The 20,182-nt window shown below is 41.1% G+C and overlaps 1 protein-coding gene across 2 annotated transcripts in view; it reads right to left on the reverse strand.

Moving 5' to 3' along the window:
- Positions 1–2,460: 2,460 nt before the first annotated feature.
- The window catches only part of thra.S (thyroid hormone receptor alpha S homeolog), an 88,056-nt gene continuing 70,334 nt past the window's right edge, over positions 2,461–20,182 (reverse strand). The window contains exons 3-9 of one of the 2 annotated variants that reach the window (XM_018237969.2): positions 19,543–19,604; positions 15,411–15,511; positions 13,319–13,466; positions 11,951–12,156; positions 8,655–8,801; positions 7,424–7,682; positions 2,461–7,306 (exon numbers count right to left, since the gene is read on the reverse strand). In XM_018237969.2, coding sequence (XP_018093458.1) covers positions 7,056–7,306; positions 7,424–7,682; positions 8,655–8,801; positions 11,951–12,156; positions 13,319–13,466; positions 15,411–15,511; positions 19,543–19,604 — 1,174 coding nt within the window. In that variant the 3' untranslated portion in view covers positions 2,461–7,055. Of the gene's footprint in view, positions 7,307–7,423; positions 7,683–8,654; positions 8,802–11,950; positions 12,157–13,318; positions 13,467–15,410; positions 15,542–19,542; positions 19,605–20,182 lie in introns of both variants that reach the window. The other variant, XM_018237968.2, reaches the window with a different exon arrangement.

Below are 20,182 nucleotides of genomic sequence, written 5' to 3' on the forward strand. Positions count from 1 at the left end.
AATTATATCTTAGTTGGGATCAAGTACAATTATTACACAGGCCAAGGAGATCATTTTTAAAACATTTGGATTATTTGGATAAAATGGAGCCTATGGGAGACGGCCTTTCTGTAATTTCTGGATAATGGGTTTCTGGATAACGGATCCCATACCTGTAATAATAATAATAGCAAAAATAAAACTTTTTTGATTTTGGGGTCTGGTAGAGATAATGGGGTCCACTGTAAACCTCATTATCCCCTCATCCAGTGACTTAAAGATAATAATAATAAAAACACGACCGACCCCTATAAATTGTGTGCAGGTCACCTTGATGGAAAAATCAGCTCTCCGTTTTTTCTTTAACCCACCGCAGTCCAAGCCCACTTGCATAGCAGCTCCACTTAACACCTGGATGTTCCTCCCAGAAGACCATTCATTATTATTAGAGAAAATGAGAAGACCCAGCAATACACAACTTATTAATAATCAACCACAGAAGACATAGAAAGGGACTCTACGTTTTATGTGAGCTGGGACCATGTAACCCCGTGTAACTGCCTATAAATTATGGATATGCCCAGGAAATGATTGGATTCTTTTACTTATGAATTATTTTCAATTTAAGGGGCCCTGAAACCATTATTTCCATGGTTACAATTCACCCTGACATTAACCTCAATCTTCTAAATTCTTCTGAGTTAGAGAAGGAAAAGCAATGAAGTGGAATCTTGTTACATGGCTGAACTGAAACTAACCCAACTCTCAATGGAGATACAGCTGAGAAAGACTGATACAAAGGTATAAAGATCATTTTCTAGGGGTGAACTAGATGGACGTGGGGTTTTTATCATTAGGTTTTCCAACGAAGACACAAAAACTGTTGAAAAGGAGCCGGGTTTGTAACCAAGTAGCCCGCAGGACTTTTTTATATGTTATATGTTATACGAAGGATTCATTCAGTGGCGTAACTAGATGTTACTGGGCCCCACAGCAAATTCATTTTATGGCCCCCAACATAACCACATGTTGCCCTTTTTTACCAATATATATTGAAATTGCTCATTAATTAGGGCCTCATGGGGCCACTATACCTCCTGGGCCCCCCTGCAGCCGCAGGGTCTGCTTCCTCTGTAGTTACACCCCTGGCTTCATTCCTGCAATCTGGGCGGCAAAATACTGGGGTTAAAAAGCAAGAAATTATGGAGACTAGTAGAGAGTGACCTGTATGTGCTCCTTTCTGATAATGACCCAAAATCTTCATGAATCCCTATTATTGAAGGTCGTTATATAGACAGGGGTGTAACTACACAGACAGAGCAGACCCTGCGGCTGCAGGGGAGCCCAGAAGATATAGAGGCCCTAATTCATATACAGTTTCAATAAATATTGGTAAAACCAATCAACCTGTAGATATTTGGGGAATTTGCTATGGGGCCCCCTAATATCTAGTTATGCCAGTGTATATAGAGCAATACCTTTAGGTGGTCCTATTGCTGATTTTTTATTTTGAGTCCGAATTGAACTGACGGGGCCATTACCAGAAGGGACTGAGTGTCGGTAGGGACTGCGGGGGGTTTCACGTTGCATCGAGGAGATTCTGGCGCGGACAGAGACATTATTTTGAAAAAAAAATAAAATCGCACAAATATTCAAGAAAACAAATTTACAGAACTGTCAAAACCCACAAAGCACGTGCGAGTGATTGAATGAAATCAGCTGGAAGGTGAACAAGGCTACATGTGTGCAGGGGGCAGTAAGGCACTGTAGGAGGTGGGTGCTCACCCCTTCTCCCCTCCTGCACTGCATTACAGCCAGGGCAATCTATATATATATATTTATATATATATGATGCAACATTTCTGCAGCTTATCTCAAATCACCTTTAACATGGAGTTGTTGGGGTGGGACAAGTTAGAGGTTTAACCACCACACTGCCAGATCATTTCCCTGAAAGCCAGAAGCTTAAACTGGAATATTATCTGCTAAATCTGCCTAATCCATACAAACATGATGAGGAAGAGGAGGAGTTTTTGAAAACAAATGGTAAAAGCAATGACAATGTTATATATACTATATATATATATATATATATATATATATATATATATATATATATATATATATATATATATATATATCAGTCCATGGATAGTTAGCAGCGCACACTGGAATTTTAAAAAATTTAATTTATTTATTTAAATTTTAAAAAAGAGCATAATACATGCATCGACGTTTCGGTCCTGGTCTTGGACCGTTATCAAGTTATCAGATAACGGTCCAAGACCAAGACCGAAACGCCGATGCATGTATTATGCTCTTTTTTAAAATTTAAATAAATAAATTAAATTTTTTAAAATTCCAGTGTGCGCTGCTAACTATCCATGGACTGTTAAATATTCGACACTGTGGCAGCACCTGGTATATTGCTATCTATTGGTGTGCGAACAGCTCATTTTTCGTTTTTTGTTTATATATATATATATATATATATATATATATATATATATATATATATATATATATATATATATATATTTGTGTGTGTAAAAGTTAAACTTTCCAGTAAATTACAGTTAAAATGTGTTAAAAACCTCCTTTAAAAACTATTCTGAACTGACGAAGAGGAATTCATTAAAAAAAAAAAAAAAAGCCCCCCCCCACCATTTTTTGAATTTTTGGGGTATAGAGAAGAAAGAAAGAAAGAAGGAAATTTGGATGTAATTTGCATGGGGCAGAGAAGTCCAACATAATGTTTAGCGGCCGAGGCAGCCGGAGGTTTGTATTATTTTCCTTAATGCTGTGGATAAAGTAAAATGAAGACGTTCTGCGCTATCCATAGTGCCCCCTTTCTGTGCCGTTTCTCAAGTCCATTGCTTTGTGTGTCCGCTCCGCTTAGGGTCTTTCTGTAGGGGCCACATACACACATTCCAGCTGGTGAGCCACAGAAACCCCCTCCACATCAGGTTCTCAATCAATGGGGGGTTCTCACCTTCAAAAAGTCAAAACAGTGAGGTCGGCAAACGTAAAAAGGGGATGAGAAGGGGTCGTTGTCTGAGGTATGAGCGTATGAGAAAAACAAAAATAAATTCTTCCTGGTTTATTCCTGGTATGAATAAAGTGTGAGTGTGCGAGCTGGGAGAGCGAGCGTGGCTAAATGCTCTGTCTCTCTCCAATGCAGACATAGTTACTGTCAGTTGAGAGGTTGCTTCTGCATAAGCCATTGATTGAACGGAAAAAAAAACATTATCCCAGAGACAAGTCTATGTAGTGTTGAGGGAATGGCAGGGTGACAAAAAAAAACCTGTTTATACTCTGAAGTCACGACATGTTTCGTAGCATACAATCTTCCAAGAGTCTCTATACGGCGGGTAGATCCTGCACTGGTGAAGCTTTTCCTTGCGAGGTGAACACAGCCTCTGAAGCCGGGCTTTACAGCATGTGAGTAAGGATCTAAACATCTGCAGGGTGAGCTGCTGCTCGTGATTCCCCACACCCCCCAAAAATATATATATATTTATATAGGTGCCAGATGAAGCATCATGGTTGAGCGGCCAAATAAAGATTTAGAGGCGCACTCAAAAATGAATGAAGCTGGTGAGGCTACAGGTGGTGGGTTATCACTGAGAAGTCTATGGTTGGGTGGTCTTATCGGTGATGCAAGACTCCATTTACATGTGGCTTCAGGATTCTACAATGCAGGAGCAGGAACCAACAATGCAGGAGCCTACAATGTAGGAGCAGGAACCAACAATGCAGGAGCAGGAACCTACAATGCAGGAGCAGGAACCTAAAATGCAGGAGCAGGATTCTACAATGCAGGAGCAGGAACCTACAATGCAGGAGCAGGAACCTACAATGCAGGAGCAGGAACCTACAATGCAGGAGCAGGAACCTACAATGCAGGAGCAGGATTCTACAATGCAGGAACAGGAACCTACAATGCAGGAGCAGGAACCTACAATGCAGGAGCAGGAACCTACAATGCAGAATAAGGAACCTACAATGCAGGAGCAGGAACCTACAATGCAGAATAAGGAACCTACAATGCCGGAGCAGGAACCTACAATGCAGGAGCAGGAACCTACAATGCAGGAGCCATGAAGGACTGGAGCCACATTACACAGTGGAAGCAGAGAGGAATAGGAATGGCACCAAAAGCTTATACAGACCACTATAAAGAATTCTATAAACCTGGGTTAAGACATATTTCTGTACCAACCCATTGACTTGTCCTCCATTTAAAACAGCCAAAACAAAACCCACAAAAAGAGATGTCTAAAAGCCTCAGCCACCGGAGATGGGCAAAGTGTATCTGCAGCACGGGGAGGGGAGGGTTAAAATGAAAAAAAAACAAAACAGAAGTGAACAAGCATGGAAATAAAGAAGTGCAGCCACCTCTGAGGTGACACCACCGCGGCACATATATACACATATATACATACTTTTCTACTTTGTTTAGAGTGTGCTAAGCACACACATTTGCAAGGGATTTTGGGGTTGTTTTTGTGAGGGGGGTACAACAATTAGCCAGGTCTCTGAGGCCTGGAATCTTTAAAGTCCACTGAGTGGACCGGACCTCATTTCTTTATAACGTCCAGTCCGCTGACGTTAAGCTAAAAGAGATAGCTGTGCTCCCGGGGCCATGACGGGGGTCGGCAGTGCGAAAGGCAGGCCCCCAACAGAGCCCAGGGGCAAGAAAAACACTATTCAAATACAAAACAACATATTTTGTCCTTTTTTTTTCTTCTTCTTCTTCTGCTAAAGAGCTGAGGTAAGCCCAACACAGAGTGCTTGTAACACTGTGCAAGTTCACAGCACTAAAGCCGCACCCAGGGCCAGAGGAAACCGTCATCTCTAATATTCAACGAGTATCGACCGAATAAGATATCAATTTGACTGCTCTTACGTTTCATTTGAGCAAAGCTTCTTCCTGAACGAGACACTATCAATAGAGAGTCGCTGAAACAGGAGACATGGTCGATTTGATACACTAATTATTCCGTTTCATTTTCTCTGGCGCTGGGTGCGACTGGACTGATATACTCGCAATCCCTCATATTAAAGTCAGCAGTCTGCAAGCTCCAGACTTATCCCTGGGAAGAATCCCCAAATTATGGCACAGAATTCCCTTTGCAGAGACAACCTCTCTTCCAAAAAAATAAATTGAGAAAAAGATATGGGTTTCATTTATAAATTTAAGTGCTTTTTCAATTTTAATTGTGAAGGGTGTAGGGGTGGGTGAATCTGCCTGCGGAAAAATACTGAACCCCCAAAAAAATTGAAATCAAAAGGGACACTTTAAGTGATAGATATTAAGTGCTTCTGCTATTTGGCAGCAGACAGGTGAGCAGTGCCGTTGTTTAGTTCTCAGTCCAATAGGAGACAGTGAAGCCACACAGGTGTCTATTAACAGCCCACAGAATAACGGGGTTAATTATATCAAAATATACTAAGTGCTTCTTAGGGGAAAAAGATAAAAACATTATCCAAGTCCATCATTGGTAACAAGTGCTTTCAGCAAAGTGCAAATAGAGGGGATTAAGGGAAGGCAATATATTCTACAGAAGAATGTGGGGTGAACCTCACCATCGTGTAGAAAACTTGGCAATAATAACCCAAAAAAAGGGGTTAGACTTTGACTTAAGAGGCTGTAGAGTAAGGCTGCCGGGAACTCTGTAAAGCCACGTATCATATCTCCTCCACAGAGATGCAGAATAAGATGCAGGAGAGCAGCAAAAAAGAGAGAACACATGCATCTGCCATTTCAAAGTGCTTCTTAGAAAAATTTTTGGTTTGCGTAGCTGCAGAGGGTCTCTGGTTTTTCCGCAGGGCAGGGTCAGTGGGAAGGTGAGGGGACTAGAAGGCAGGTTTTGGTGCTTCTTTTTTCATCACCCAAAAACACTCAACGGTTTGAGTGAACGGGATGATTTTTATATAAATGTAACGTATGATGGAGGGAATTCTGTGCAAGGGAGGCGGCGTGTCATGTACTATGCCCCGCCTCCCATCTGGCTTCATACTAATAAATGAAGGAGGAATAACGTTTGGCCAGACAGGCACTCTGCAGAGGTGAATTCAGCACCTGAAGTAATAATGGGATCTGATTGCAGATATAACATATACACATACACACACATATATATATATATATATGTTATAGGTCTGAGTGTACATATACATACATATATTCATATGTATATCATATATACACACACACACACACAAACTTGGATTCAGATAGATAGATAGATAGATATCTACATATACTACCTATATGGTACACAAAAAATTGCAATGTTTTCTGGATTGCATGGACATTGGCACTTAAGAAATATGAAATATTTGCATCTGAGTGGGAATGTGAGTGTATATGTATATATATATATATATATATATATATATATATATATATATATATATATACACAAATATATATTTCAGTCTAGAAGCTGAAGAGTGGAAAGCAAAGGCCAACAATGAGCACTATGCTAATAAGGCTTGACACTGAACCTGTTGCAGTCTATCTATCTATCTATCTATCGATCGATCTATCTATCTACCTATGGTTACACTTTTTGTATATGGGGGGGATGCAGAAGAGTTTAAGCCACTCATTTTCTGCTCCCCTCCTATATTTAAAAATATCAATTAAGAGCGGCCCAGTCATGTTCCACTGGGGCTTTTGGTGGAGGAGGCGGTTGGGGAGAGATATGCTGGAATAAACAAGCATCCATTCCTGGGTGCATCATAATGGTGCCACAGGAAACAATAAAAAGGGTAGAAGTGCCTTTTCCTTGGACATCTTGTGTCCTAAGGTGGTGCCACTCAGCTTCCAACCATTACATGTATCAGGTTTTGGGCCAAACAGCTTCTGTTCTTTTTTTTTTTTGCTTTACCAAGATGATAGCAGGCAAGCTTCCATTTCCGAGTTTTCCTAATGTACCACAATGAAAAGCTCCTTTAGCTGTAGCAGGCTTTTCCTACATTGTCTTCTTAGGATATAATGGCCAACAAAGGCAGGGAGGAACAAAAGGGATAAATGCACTTTCCTCTCTACCGACATGCACTGTCCCTCAAACTTCCTGGTCCTCAAAGACCTCAAGGAAGAGCGGTGGAAAGAGCTCGGTGGGGCACTCGACCTTCATGTGCAGAAAGCGGCTGGCATGGCATGCCCCTATCATGCGCAGGTCCGTCACCTTCATTAGGAGCTTGGGCCAGAAGTGGGGAATGTTGTGTTTGCGATGGTTGATGTAGTGTTCAAAGGCGAGAAGGTAGGTCTCTTGACATTTCTCTATCTTGTCTGTGCAGATTAAACCAGTACGGTCTGGAAAGGAAGAAAGTCATTTGCACCAATTGCAATTTAACTGAAATGCAATCAATTCATCCCTGCAACATCCAGGAAGAGAAAAGGAAGTAGAAGCTAGACAATTCTTAAATTTACCTGATGACATTAGCAAAACAGCCTGCAACAGTGCCACTTCCGTATCATCAAGGTTGAACGCAGCAAGCGACCTCCCAAGGTCAAAGATGGCATCAGAGACAACACCCAGACCTCCGTTCTTAAGCTGCTCCCGTTTCACCGCCATCTCGCCGCTCAGCGTTAGGGTCTCGCTGTCTGGATCGTAGCGCACAGCAGCACGAAGAGACATGATCTCCATACAACATCCTTTCAACAGGATGATCTGGTCTTCACAAGTCAGCTGGTGGGACAGGGACACTTTTTTGAATGTAGAAGTGAGGCATTGGTTATAAGGAGCAGAAGGACATTTAATGTAGGTGGTAGGAAAGGCCTTTCTAATAATAAGGATAAAGGGGTCATTTAGAACAGAAATGCATGTGGGTGTCTCAGTGCAACAAGTGATTTTATTGGGGTGGGAATCTTAGGGTAGAGAATGATGTTGAAGATTCAGATATGGGAAGTAGTTTGTTGGGGTAAAAAGGGGAGGACTACCATTATAAGGATGTTGGGTGTTGGATGCTGGTATGGGGAGCACTTGTGATGATAGGGAAAATAAAATATATAGCTTTTCATAGACCTGTAGTAAATGTCAAGAGGAAAGAAGCACAGAATAGACATAAATAGAGAACACAATACATAGGTGGCAGTCACAATGTAGGAGAGAGAAGGCTGTATGAGACAAAGGGATAAGAAGTAAAGGAGAAAATTGTTTGAAATTTGTGGAGTATTTGTTATAGAAATCCATTGTGTTTGGAGGATGCATGGGAATATTTAGTGGAGTTCAGTGTAAGGGTAGGTGGATGGCACATTTAATGGGTGGCTGAGGAAGGACACAGAATAGATGGGTATCTGGAGAGGAACACTTAATAAAAAGGTGGGTAAACTGGAACATTAACTGGAGGGCTGAGTGTGGAGGGAGGGAAGCAGAGTGGAAAATTCAGAGGATAGTTGCTTAGGTAAAGACATTTAGTGGAAGGATGAACTGGAAAGAAATGTCACTAAAAGGATGGAGGATGGGTGAGGAGAAACATTCAGTAATAGGTGGATGGACATTTTATGGTTAAAGAAAGGGAAAAACAGGCGTCTAATATTATAAGTAAGATATAAAAAAGGAAATATAGACAAAACAATATTAAAACTAGATATGAGCAGATAAGGAAATATACCAACTGTATGTATATTATGTAGTGTCCCTTGTGTGCCACGCACTCACCTCAGAGAACATGGGCAGCTTCTTCGCAAAGTCCACCACTCTGGTAATTGCCGGGGTGATTATTTTGGTGAACTCACTGAAAGCTTCCAGGTCAACTTTATCCCCATCTGGCATGGAAGCCATAGGAGACTGTCCGATGTCTTCTGGCTGTAACAGGGAGAAGGGAGAGAGAAGTCAGCATTGCAATGGCTCAAGAAGAGGTAGTGGAGACAGGGCGAGACAGTACAAAGATAGTTAAAGAGAATAAAAGAGCATTATCCAGAGAGATTGAGAGTGTGTGAGTATCTATCTATTCTTCAGAAGTGTGCAGAAGTTGAAATGTTCCAGTAGAGGGTGTTGGTAACCCACATATGATATCATGGGTGGTGGTGGAAGAGAAAGCCTGTCTAATCCACGTGACAGGGGGAGGAGAGGGAGACACAGGGGGAGGTCACTTCGGAAGGGAGGGGAGAGAAAACAGGCCGTTGCTCCCAGTTGCCTATAACCCTCTCTGACAAAACCCACATGGATGCGTCACCCACAGCCCTGTTGCAATGCTGCAGCCTAAGTGGGAGAATAAAGGGTTAAAGCCGTCTGTTAGATAGACAAGTGGGCCCTAGGTACAGGGCACCAAATATCAGCTGCCCCCAGACATACAAATGGCAGCGCATACTAAGTGCAGAACTCCCAGTGAAGAATCCAACGCCAGATGCCTCGCATTGAGCAACTCATACAAAGTTATTAACGTGCCCTGCTGCAAACAGGCGGATAAAGGGCTGCCATGCACTAATGAGATCAGAATGCGATGCAGGTATAGACTAAACGATAGGTCTCAGAATACCCTGAATACTCAGCACATAGACACCAGTATTAAGAGCACAATGCACTGGGGTCGGATACATATGACTTTGCCTTCAGATTGAGCCAGGCAAACAAATGAAGAAAGATGTCAGAATGTATCTTTATAATAATTTATGTCCCAGCTCTTTACAGTGCATTGGACCAGGGGCTCATTAATTGACAGAGATCAAGGACAAAAAAGAAAGCCGACGATGCTAGTGGCACAATAATAGAGAGGCAATTATATCGTAGTAGACTGTCAAACCCACTCGGGCATTGGAACAGAATGCATTGCTGCTAATAAATGCACGGCGCAGGGAAGAATAATTAGACTAATGTACTGAGACACACAGCTACAATGTACCACAATACAACGAGTCAGTAGCTGCTGGCAAACCCACAGGAACAGGTACCACAATGTGTTTAGAAACAGAGGCAGAAGGGCACAAAGGCACCAGATGGCACTCCCAAACATAAAGGCACAGGTAATAGAAGGCTAAGCACAGATAGGAGAATGGATAGCTAAACATAGAAGGACAGCTGGGAGAATGGGTTGCAAAACAGAGGGAGACAGGTAACTACGTACCAAGGAATAGGGACCATAAATGTACTGCTACATGGAGGGATGGATACCACAACCACAACCGACTGCTAAGGATCACACAATGAGTATTAGAAACGTACTACTAACTACTAAAGCAAGGGTACCAGACTGCTAAGTTGTGAAACCGACTACTAAGCACTGAGGCACGGCTACCAGAATGGACTGTTAAGTACTGAGGAATAGGTACCAGTAAGGTATAGATAAGCACCAAGGAATGGCTACCAGAATGGACTGCTATGTTCTGAGGAAAAGGTATGAGTAAGGTACTACTAAGCACCAAGGAATGGGCACCAGAATGGACTGCTATGTACTAAGGAATAGGTACCAGTAAGGTACTACTAAGCACCAAGGAATGGGTACCAGAATGGACTCATAAGTACTGAGGAATAGGTACCAGTAAGGTACTACTAAGCACCAAGGAATGGCTACCAGAATGGACTGCTATGTACTGAGGAATAGGTACCAGTAAGGTATAGATAAGCACCAAGGAATGGGTACCAGAATGGACTGCTAGGTGCCAAGGAATAGGTATTAGAAATGTACAACCTCGCACTAGGTATGGGTGCCACACATGTAGTGATAAAGACATAGGTCATGTAACCCAAACAGAATTCTAAACACGATGCATGGTTACCAAAAATGTACTGCTAAGCAGTGAGGCTGGGGACCCCGACAGAATGCAAAACAATGAGGCATAGGAGCAACACAGAGGGACTATAAAGAAATCATATAGTGCAACAGAATAGAAGGAAACACAGACACGATTATGCAATGCTGTAGAAAAAGAAAAGAGGAGGCACTGTTGCATTTGGCAAGAAGCAAATACTTTGCTACACAAACAAAGAGCATGAACAGCGTTGCACCACTATAACATACAAATAACACAGAGAGAGCGAGTGTTGCTGCAGCACACAGGTACAATTCCCTATTACACCTGCACAGACAATGATACCAGATAGCACAGGAACATATATATATAACTATAGATTTGTGCCAATGTGATATCTGCATCTCCCTGTCCTTTAGTGCATATGGGATAGATATCGTTGTATGATGTAGAGCAAGGAGGTATTTGTACTCATCACTCTGCAGCAGTGCAATATGGCATCCATACGTATAAGTGCTGCATTGAGATCTGTCTGTGTGCAGTGCAGTCTGGTTACGGGCTATGGTAACAGAAAGTGTTCTGTGATATATGGGTTCCTCACTCTGCGGCCTATACAATATGAGCACCGCTGCACCCAGGAATTAGGAGATTGCACCATTATGTACTAAGACAAACCTAAATGCATCGCAACAAACACTGACCAGATGGTGCTTTTCACAAGGCACTGAACTTGCTTTTTAGATTGCCATCTGCGTGCTGACCTATGCCCTTGTCTAGGCAAACTATGTGGAAACGCGGGCGGAGGGGCAGGGGGCACAGGCTGTAGGGGTAACAGATGCTGCTTGCTCTCTCCCAGAGGTTACAGCCTCTCCATCTGCGCAGGAAGTTTATTGACGGAAATCCCAGGGATTCCCTGCTGTATCCTGCAAGGATAACTCTACTTCACTGCTCCTCGCTGGAATACTCAATCGGAGCACAAGGGAAAATCAAGAGTATTAAGGTATAAGAATAATTTAATTAAAAACTGGTCTCCATATTCCCTCTCCTATACAGTACATCTCCCAAACTTATACCATTATATATATCCCTGCAAAGTTGGCCTTTGTTCCCCTTGAAAAACTTTCCAGTTTCAAACAACTTTTTCCTGTACTTAACTCCATAAGATCTCATTTTTTATAGATTAATTGCTCCCAAGCTGCTGCAGCCCACAACGACAGGCGCAATATGTCTGCTGTACTGCGTCCACATCATCATCATTAGTCTCACCAGAAACTTCCTACGCTGTTTCCAATGGCTGCCCTGGGCATTGGTACTCCTGTGAGCTTCTGTTACAATGCGAATCAACTCCCACTCCTCGCTGCTTGGCTCGGTACGCTGTTGCAGAGTCTTGATCATCTCCTCCTTCCGCCGCCGCACTCGATTCTCTTCAATCAGTTTTCGCTTGGCTACTCGCTTGCTATCATCCAGGACAACTGGGGAGATGGAGAGAGACAGACAGGGAGAGCCGTGAGAATAAAGGGCCGAGGTGAAGGTGAACAGAGGAGGAGGAGAGAAAGGCAAAGGAGCATAAAAACGAGACAGATTTGAGCATGAGACTGGAATGCATATGGTCTAATATTCAAAAATAAAGGAGAGAAAGAGGAATGAAAGGCAGAGGGTAAGAATTCTGTAAGCTATATGGATGTTAGGAAGTGAACAAAGTCAACTAAAACATGAATGGGAACTAATCAGGCCGGAAGACTTGAGGAAGGATACACTTAGGGGCCCATTCGCTAAGTTCGAGTGAAGGAATAGAGGAAAAAAAACTTCGAATTTCGAAGTGTTTTTTTGGCTACTTCAACCTTCGACTACGACTCGAACGATTCGAACTAAAAATCGTTCAACTATTCAACCATTCGATAGTTGAAGTACTATCTCTTTAAGAAAAAACTTCGACCCCCTAGTTCGCCACCTAAAAGCTACCAAAGTCCATGTTAGCCTATAGGGAAGGTCCCATAGGCTTTCCAAGTTTTTTCTGATCGAAGGATAATCCTTCGATCAATGGATTAAAATCCTTTGAATCGTTCGATCGAAGGATTATTCGAATTGCGCAAAATCCTTTGACTTCGAATATTTTAATTTTTAATTTTAATTAACCCTCGATATTCGACCCTTAATACATCTGCCCCTTACTGTAGTTGATGTAAAGGCTCATACCCCAAACATAAGGGCAAATTGAATTGGAATGCTGTATATGAGGGTAACCTCAGCATCATCAACATAAATGTTAAGACTGTGCCACCATAGTTGACCTGAGATTGTTTCTTTTCATATGAATAGGACTGAAATTCCTCCAAAGCACCAGAAGATGCTGGTTAAATGCTGAAGGAAATGTTTGAGTTTCCTGCAGCTCTACAAGTGCCACAAAGGCTTGCATACTTCATGCAGGAATATTTAGTGCTGAATATAGAATCAAAATGTCTCCATTTTTGGGATTCAAGGTTTTGAGTATAAATTGTGCTACTATATAAAAGCATTCCAGGAGTTTCACAAAGTCTCAGTGCAGTATTACACCCCCTATAGTTAGGTCTGATGCTGCACTCTGCCCATCTTAAATCTGGCACAGATTTGTTCCCACCCCCTGCCCAAACTTACGATCCATTGCCATGCCAACGGCAATGCATTTCTTGAAGCGGCAGAGCTGGCACTGATTACGGGTGATTTTGTCGATAATGCAGCAGCCATCGTACTTGCAAGAATAGGAGGGGTGCAGGTTCTTCTGGATGGTGCGGCGGAAGAAACCCTGTGTAGACAAGGGCAAAGGATTAGGCTAAAAGCACAATAAAAAACTGATATATATATATAAATACATATCTCAAATGACAGTGCAATAGAGATGGCAAAGTGATTAAGCCTTTCATCTGCACTTCGCTGTATGCACTGCTCTATGGTTTTGCATTATACTAGATACTGGTATAAATAATGGGCATCTCCAACTGGGTTAATTTGTCTAATAGTTATTTGTTCCGAATGATTCAGGGCATAAGAGACAATTTATTTTCCGCTTTTCTTACTTTTGGAATGAAGTCTACATTCCTGTGCCCCAATTAGATCCATGCCCATCCCAATCAGCTCCAAACCCTTAGTGAACGCTCTGCATCACCCCTCCTCTAACAACTCTTTTATTTACGGCTAAAAACTTAAACCGGACCTTTGTTCCAGTGCTGATATATGAACAGCCCTGTTCCCATTATGCAAAAGGAAGCTCCTTTGCCTTTAGGAAACAGCCCATCCAAATATTTTCCACCCATCCTAGACACAGACATGTCTCATACTCTAGCCCTGCCCTGAATCATTAAACAATAAATTGTATTGTAACTAAAAATAAACATTTTAAAAAAGATGAATATTTCCTGGTGCCCCCACCCCCAAATATACCCAGGGTTATACTGTTTGGCTTCAATACACAGGCCTGCATTTATATTCTTTATTGTCTATAAGCAGGGCTATAACGGCTTATATCTTTATGGATAAGTTCCTATACCTAGGCTTTTGTGCATATATCTCATACTGACTGGTTCCTATTCCTAGGGCTTCTATTGCCTTTATCTGTATGGATTAGTTCCTATACCTAGGACCTGTATTGCCTATTTCTGAATGGATTGGTTCCTTTACCTAGGGCCTGTATTGTCTATATCGATGTGGATTAGTTCCTATATCAAGGTTTTTTCTTACCTATATATGTATGGAATGGTTCCTATACCTAGGGCCTGTATTATTTATATCTATATGGATTAGTTCCTATACCTAGGGCCTGTATTGCCTATATCTGTATGGATCAATTCCTATATCTATATTATTGCCTATATCTATATGGCTTAATTCCTATACCTAGAGTTTATATTGCCTATATCTATATGGCTTAATTCCTATACCTAGAATTCATATTGCCTATATCTACTGTATATGGATTAATTCCTATACCTAGAGTTTATATTGCCTATATCTATATGGCTTAATTCCTATACCTAGAATTCATATTGCCTATATCTATATGGATTAATTCCTATACCTAGAGTTTATATTGCCTATATCTATATGGATTAATTCCTATACCTAGAGTTTATATTGCCTATATCTATATGGATTAATTCCTATACCTAGAGTTTATATTGCCTATATCTATATGGATTAATTCCTATACTTAGGGCCTTTATAGTCTATATATTTGTAAAATGTATAATGAAGCAATAGAATTCTTAATAAATCAGATAAAATTAAGCGTAGGACTGGCCAGATATGGGATGACTTTGACGTAGTTGTTCAGCTTAAATATATTGCAATATATGGACAAACAATCCCTGTGTTGTTTAAAGGGTAAGGCATTTTTCAGTAGCAGTAGCACAAAATGTCTCTGTCTTAAATATATTGATAATGGGTTGAGTGCAGAGGACTCTTGTATTTGTCTATATATATATATATAGGGATCATATTGCCTGTGTCTGTATAGATTGGTTCCTATACCTAAGGATCGTATTGCATGTATTTGAATGAATTAGTTCCTATACCTGGATATAAAGGGGACAATGCAGTTGAACAGAGAAAGACAGAATAGTGATATTCTTTGCTGGCCATGCACTAGTTGGTCTGAAGGCTGGAGACATCCAAACAATATATAAGAGAGGATTTCCAGTAGACAGGAACACCTCTGTATATTATAAGTAAGATATAAATTCAGGATACATACCTTGCACCCCTCGCAAGTGATACAGCGGTAGTGGTACCCCGTGGCCTTATCACTGCACACCACGCATGGCTCATCTTTGTCCAGATAGCTGGGGATGTACCCTGCAGGGGGCAGAGACACCAAGCTGTCACCTGTGTCACCGGATGAGAGGACAAGCTATTGGCATAGAAGTGGTTAATGGGGGCAGACGGACGCAATGTCCCATGACTCTCATTGGCTGCCACCTTGCAGCGTTGTATCATGGAACACTGCTGTCTGTGTTAACCCCACGCATTCTACATTACACACAGAGGAATAACTAAAACAGTCTACATCTGAAACTAAAAGTTAAACAAAATAAAAAGATGCCTGCTGATAATATTTTCAGGGAATAAACTACAGATATGGAATCTATTTCCGCTGGCTTTCAGAACTGCTCCAAAATCCAGCAATGACCTTTTCCCATAGAATCACATTTAAAGGGGAAGTAAAGGCAATATCACTGGATGGTGCCCCATATTTCCCATATCTGCACAGGCAAATCCCAAGCTGAAATGCAAACACAGGTGGCTGTGTCCATGAATTGCTTAATAATGATTTAAAGCAGAGAGAAATGCATGCAGTCAGGCGGGGATTATAGTGGCACACAACAATCACTGGGGCTCATCCAGTCACACACATACACAGGCACAAAGCCAGTTCATCCTGTTGAGGGTAATTACTGTGTCGTCCCAGTGCTGAATCTTATTCTGCATCGGAAGTAATTATCTTTTATAAGAGATCTCCTGTCTGGACCAAGTCTATGGAATGGAGGGGGGGGGGCAGAAGAGCTGCTGACTTGCTCTTCAGGGTAAGAATGCCGGAGGGTGAAATGGGGGTGAGAACAGAGCGAATTGACAGAAATGTTCTGTTCAGAGAAATTAAAGACGGCGGGAGAGAGAGAGAAGCAGAAGATTTGAACCTCCTCCTTTTATAATTCCCCCTTTTATCCCATGATTTTTTTAGAGGAGTACTGAAGGGTACTTGGATGGGTGACAATACAGCCCTATATAGGCAGAAACATAATAGACAATTACATAGGGCTTTAGTTCCCCTTTATAACTTCATAAATAATGAACAGCAAAAGTGAAAGAAGTTGGAGGAGGTTTAAACATTAAAGAGGTGGTAACAAGAATAATATTTGTCCTGATCTCTACTATCTGACAGTAATATATATATATATATATATATATATATATATATATATATATATATATATATATATACTCTTTCCAATGTGTATCCGTACTCCAGGGCTGTTGCTAATGGCGGGGTGCACGGTAATTGTATGTATATCAATTATCAGTAGACCAGCACTCCCTTTTAAAATGTAATACTTTTTATTGTCATGGTTTGATACCATGACAATAAAAAGTATATATATATATATATATATATATATATATATATATATATATATATATATATATATACAGTATATATATATATATTTGCTTTCATTATCTAATATACTGTCTGTTGTCAGTCATTAGCCCAAGACAAATGTTATGCCTGCTTCTTCCACTATATTCATTTATACAATGAAAGTGCAGGATGATACTGAAACTACTTTCATTTTACATTGCATCCCAATTCCCTGGTGGTCCAGAGCACGATAAAGGGGAAAGTGCAGTAGTCAACGTTCCCTTCCCATTGTATAATAATCTCTTCCTTATCTGTACACCAAAGACACAATCAGAAATTAGAGCAATGAAGGGTTCTGCTTAATTGGTGATTGTAACTGGGGTAACATGACATATTTTAACTTGTGTTAATAATGTGTCCCCTGTTGTAAAATATGGGATATTAGAAGCAGTAGGTTGGTTGAGAGCATTGTCTCTAATGTAGAAGACCCTCATCACGGCATTTTGGAGCTGAGAAATATCCAGTCTAAAGAGGCAGCTGCAATGGCTTAAAATTGTACATGGCTGAGATCATAGCACCCCCTCCCAGTCTGAGATATGGCTGTTTCTTGTGCATGACTGTGTGATATTGTGTGAAAATGTGGAATTAATAGCTTCAATGTTTATAAATGCTTACAGGCAAGGCTTCCATCAGCTATGATGAGGCTGATGGAAAAAAATGGTGACCCATATCTAACAAAATGTACTTCTTTTTATATTCTCAGCCCAGTCGCATGGGATTCTGCTAAATACAGTGAGACCTACTGGTGGATATATTAGACAGCTTCAAGGAAGGGCTGGATGGCTTGTTTTGGCAAGAGGTACCATACCTCTAACACATTTACATTTGATCAAAAGGGAACATCTATTCCCCACCCTGAACTGGAGACAGAGTTGACATTTTGCAAGGTTTATTTTACCATCTAGGTATATGTAGTTGACCAGATGGAAGCAGTACAATGTGATCATCATGTCTGCCAAAATGTCTAGTGATGCGTCTGTTCAAGCTGCTCAGTGGTTGGGAAGACTACATAGGCAACAGAAGGGTTAGAAGGATAGGTTTTTTTTAGGAAAAACAAAAAAAACTATCTCACGGGTTATTTAATCAATGTGATGAAAGAGGGACATTATTTAGAGCTACAGGAGGGTCTATAGGAACAACAGGAAGAATTGCTGGGAAAATTGGGACAGGACAATAAGGTCATTTAAGGGAATGATGAACTGGACCAATCAGAAAACTCAGAAGAAGTGATGATTTGTTCAACATGATAGAACAGATACATTATTTGGGGCCACAGAATGGATGAAAGAAGCTATAGCATACCTCCCAACATTTTGGAAATAAAAAGAGGGACAAAAACATTGCCGCACGTAGCCTGGCGAAATGTTTTGACCATGGTGGTCGCATCCCATAATTACCGTGGTCATTTTACAAACTTTCGCAGGTTATAAACGCTTGATCATATTTCTTTGGTTTTTTTCAGTTATTACAGTTTTGCTAATGAAGGAGAATTGGCCGTTAAGCTGCGGGTCTAACTTTTCCCAAGGAACCTTGTTACAATGACTTATTTACTGATCTAGATTGCTTATCTAGATACATTTGAATTGTTACAAATGTATCTTATCTTCTGTTGTGGCTGCTCTGTGCTCTCTGCCAAAAGCCAATGAAGTTAGAAACTTTATTTCTTTTTCTGGCTGTTCAGTGCAGGGAAAAATGGGACTTCCCAGTACAAATGAGGGACTGCAGGTTGAGCTGTCAAAAGAGGGACTGTCCCTCTAAAAACGGGACAGTTTTTACCTATTTGGAACTAACCCTTCCAACTACATCATCTGAGTGCCTCAGTTCCGCCCCCTTCCACTGCGCTGTGGTTCCAGCCAGTAAGTTAGGTGGCTGCCAGGTTTGGTTGCGTCACATCCAGGGCCCTGTCTCATTCACCTCATTCACTGGGGGAAGCCTCCATTCGATTCTTGGTACCAGCTCCTGCTTTAACTCTTTGGACTTAGGCACCAAACACAGATTGTAAATTACATGGGTGAGACTAACTGTGCCAACAACAAACCCCTTTCTGGGCTTCACATATGGCAACAAAGGGCATTATTAAAGGGATATAGGATTATAAAGAACTACCATGAGCATCTCTGCAGGACCTTAAAGGAGAAGGAAAGCTGGTGATGCAGTTTATTGCCAATAGACTGGCCACAATTGTTCAAGCTATAACACTATATGTATTCTGCAAAAGGCTTTACCATAGAAGCTCTCTTTGTTTGTTTAGGATAGCAGCTGCCATATTAGCTTGTTGTAACATCACTTCCTGCCTGAGTCTCTCCCTGCTGGACTCAGATTACAGCAGGGAGGAGGGAGCAAACTGAGCATGCTCAAGCCCTAGGCCTGGAGGTTTAAGCTGAAAACAGTTAGTCTGATACAGAAGCCCATGAGTACACAATAGAAGGAAAGAAATGTGCTGTTTCTTATGACAGAGGACTCAGAGCAGCATTACTTTGAGGGGTTACTGGTGTATTTATATAGACCTTTCTGATAAAGCTTACTTACTTTTAGCCTTTCCTTCTCCTTTTAGCAAAATCTAAAGAACGCTCTATTTTTTAATAGGGAAAACATGCTTTATTATAGATTATAAATAAAATATATATATAATATATGCAATTCTATACAATAATAAATTTACGGAGGTGGGTCTCTATGAACTACTTACCGGACATGCCGCTTTTTCCCATACATTGGCTGTTCTTTCTTTTTCGCTTCCCATCCGGCCACCTGTAAAAGACAGGGAGAGAGAGCGAGAACTTGAGTCGAACAAAATGACGGGGACCCAGAGCCAGAGGCTGCTATCAGTAGCCATTATATATATATATATGCAAATGTGAAGCAGTAATAGATGCCTTCAAATGCAATGATTGGGATGGAATTTTGTAATGCAGCTGGAAGCGAAAAGTCCAGGTACCCTAATTTGCATAATTTCTATTATCCAGGAAAAAGAGAAAATATATATCCAGGATTCGACACCCCACACTTGATACTGAAGGACACAATGGAGTTCTTTTACTGAAACTGGGCAAATATGCCCCAAAGCAATAACCCACAGCAACTAATGAGCAAGCAAATCTCATGGGGAGATTGCTGTGGGTTATTGCATTGGTTCACTGAGAAAGGGGGTGATTTTGTTTCAGACATGAATTATTCTTTTAAAGGCAACAGGATGAAGACAAAGGGATCCCCAAGCTCAAACCTTCCCTGACCCATTTAGGCTGGTGGTGCTGCTGGTGCTGTCTGGATCATATTCAGTACAACTTATAAATCAAGTAAAGGGAAATCTTTCTTTTATTTTCATGTTT

This window comes from Xenopus laevis, chromosome 9_10S (genome assembly GCF_017654675.1).
Source record: "Xenopus laevis strain J_2021 chromosome 9_10S, Xenopus_laevis_v10.1, whole genome shotgun sequence".
NCBI classification, from domain to species: domain Eukaryota; kingdom Metazoa; phylum Chordata; class Amphibia; order Anura; family Pipidae; genus Xenopus; species Xenopus laevis.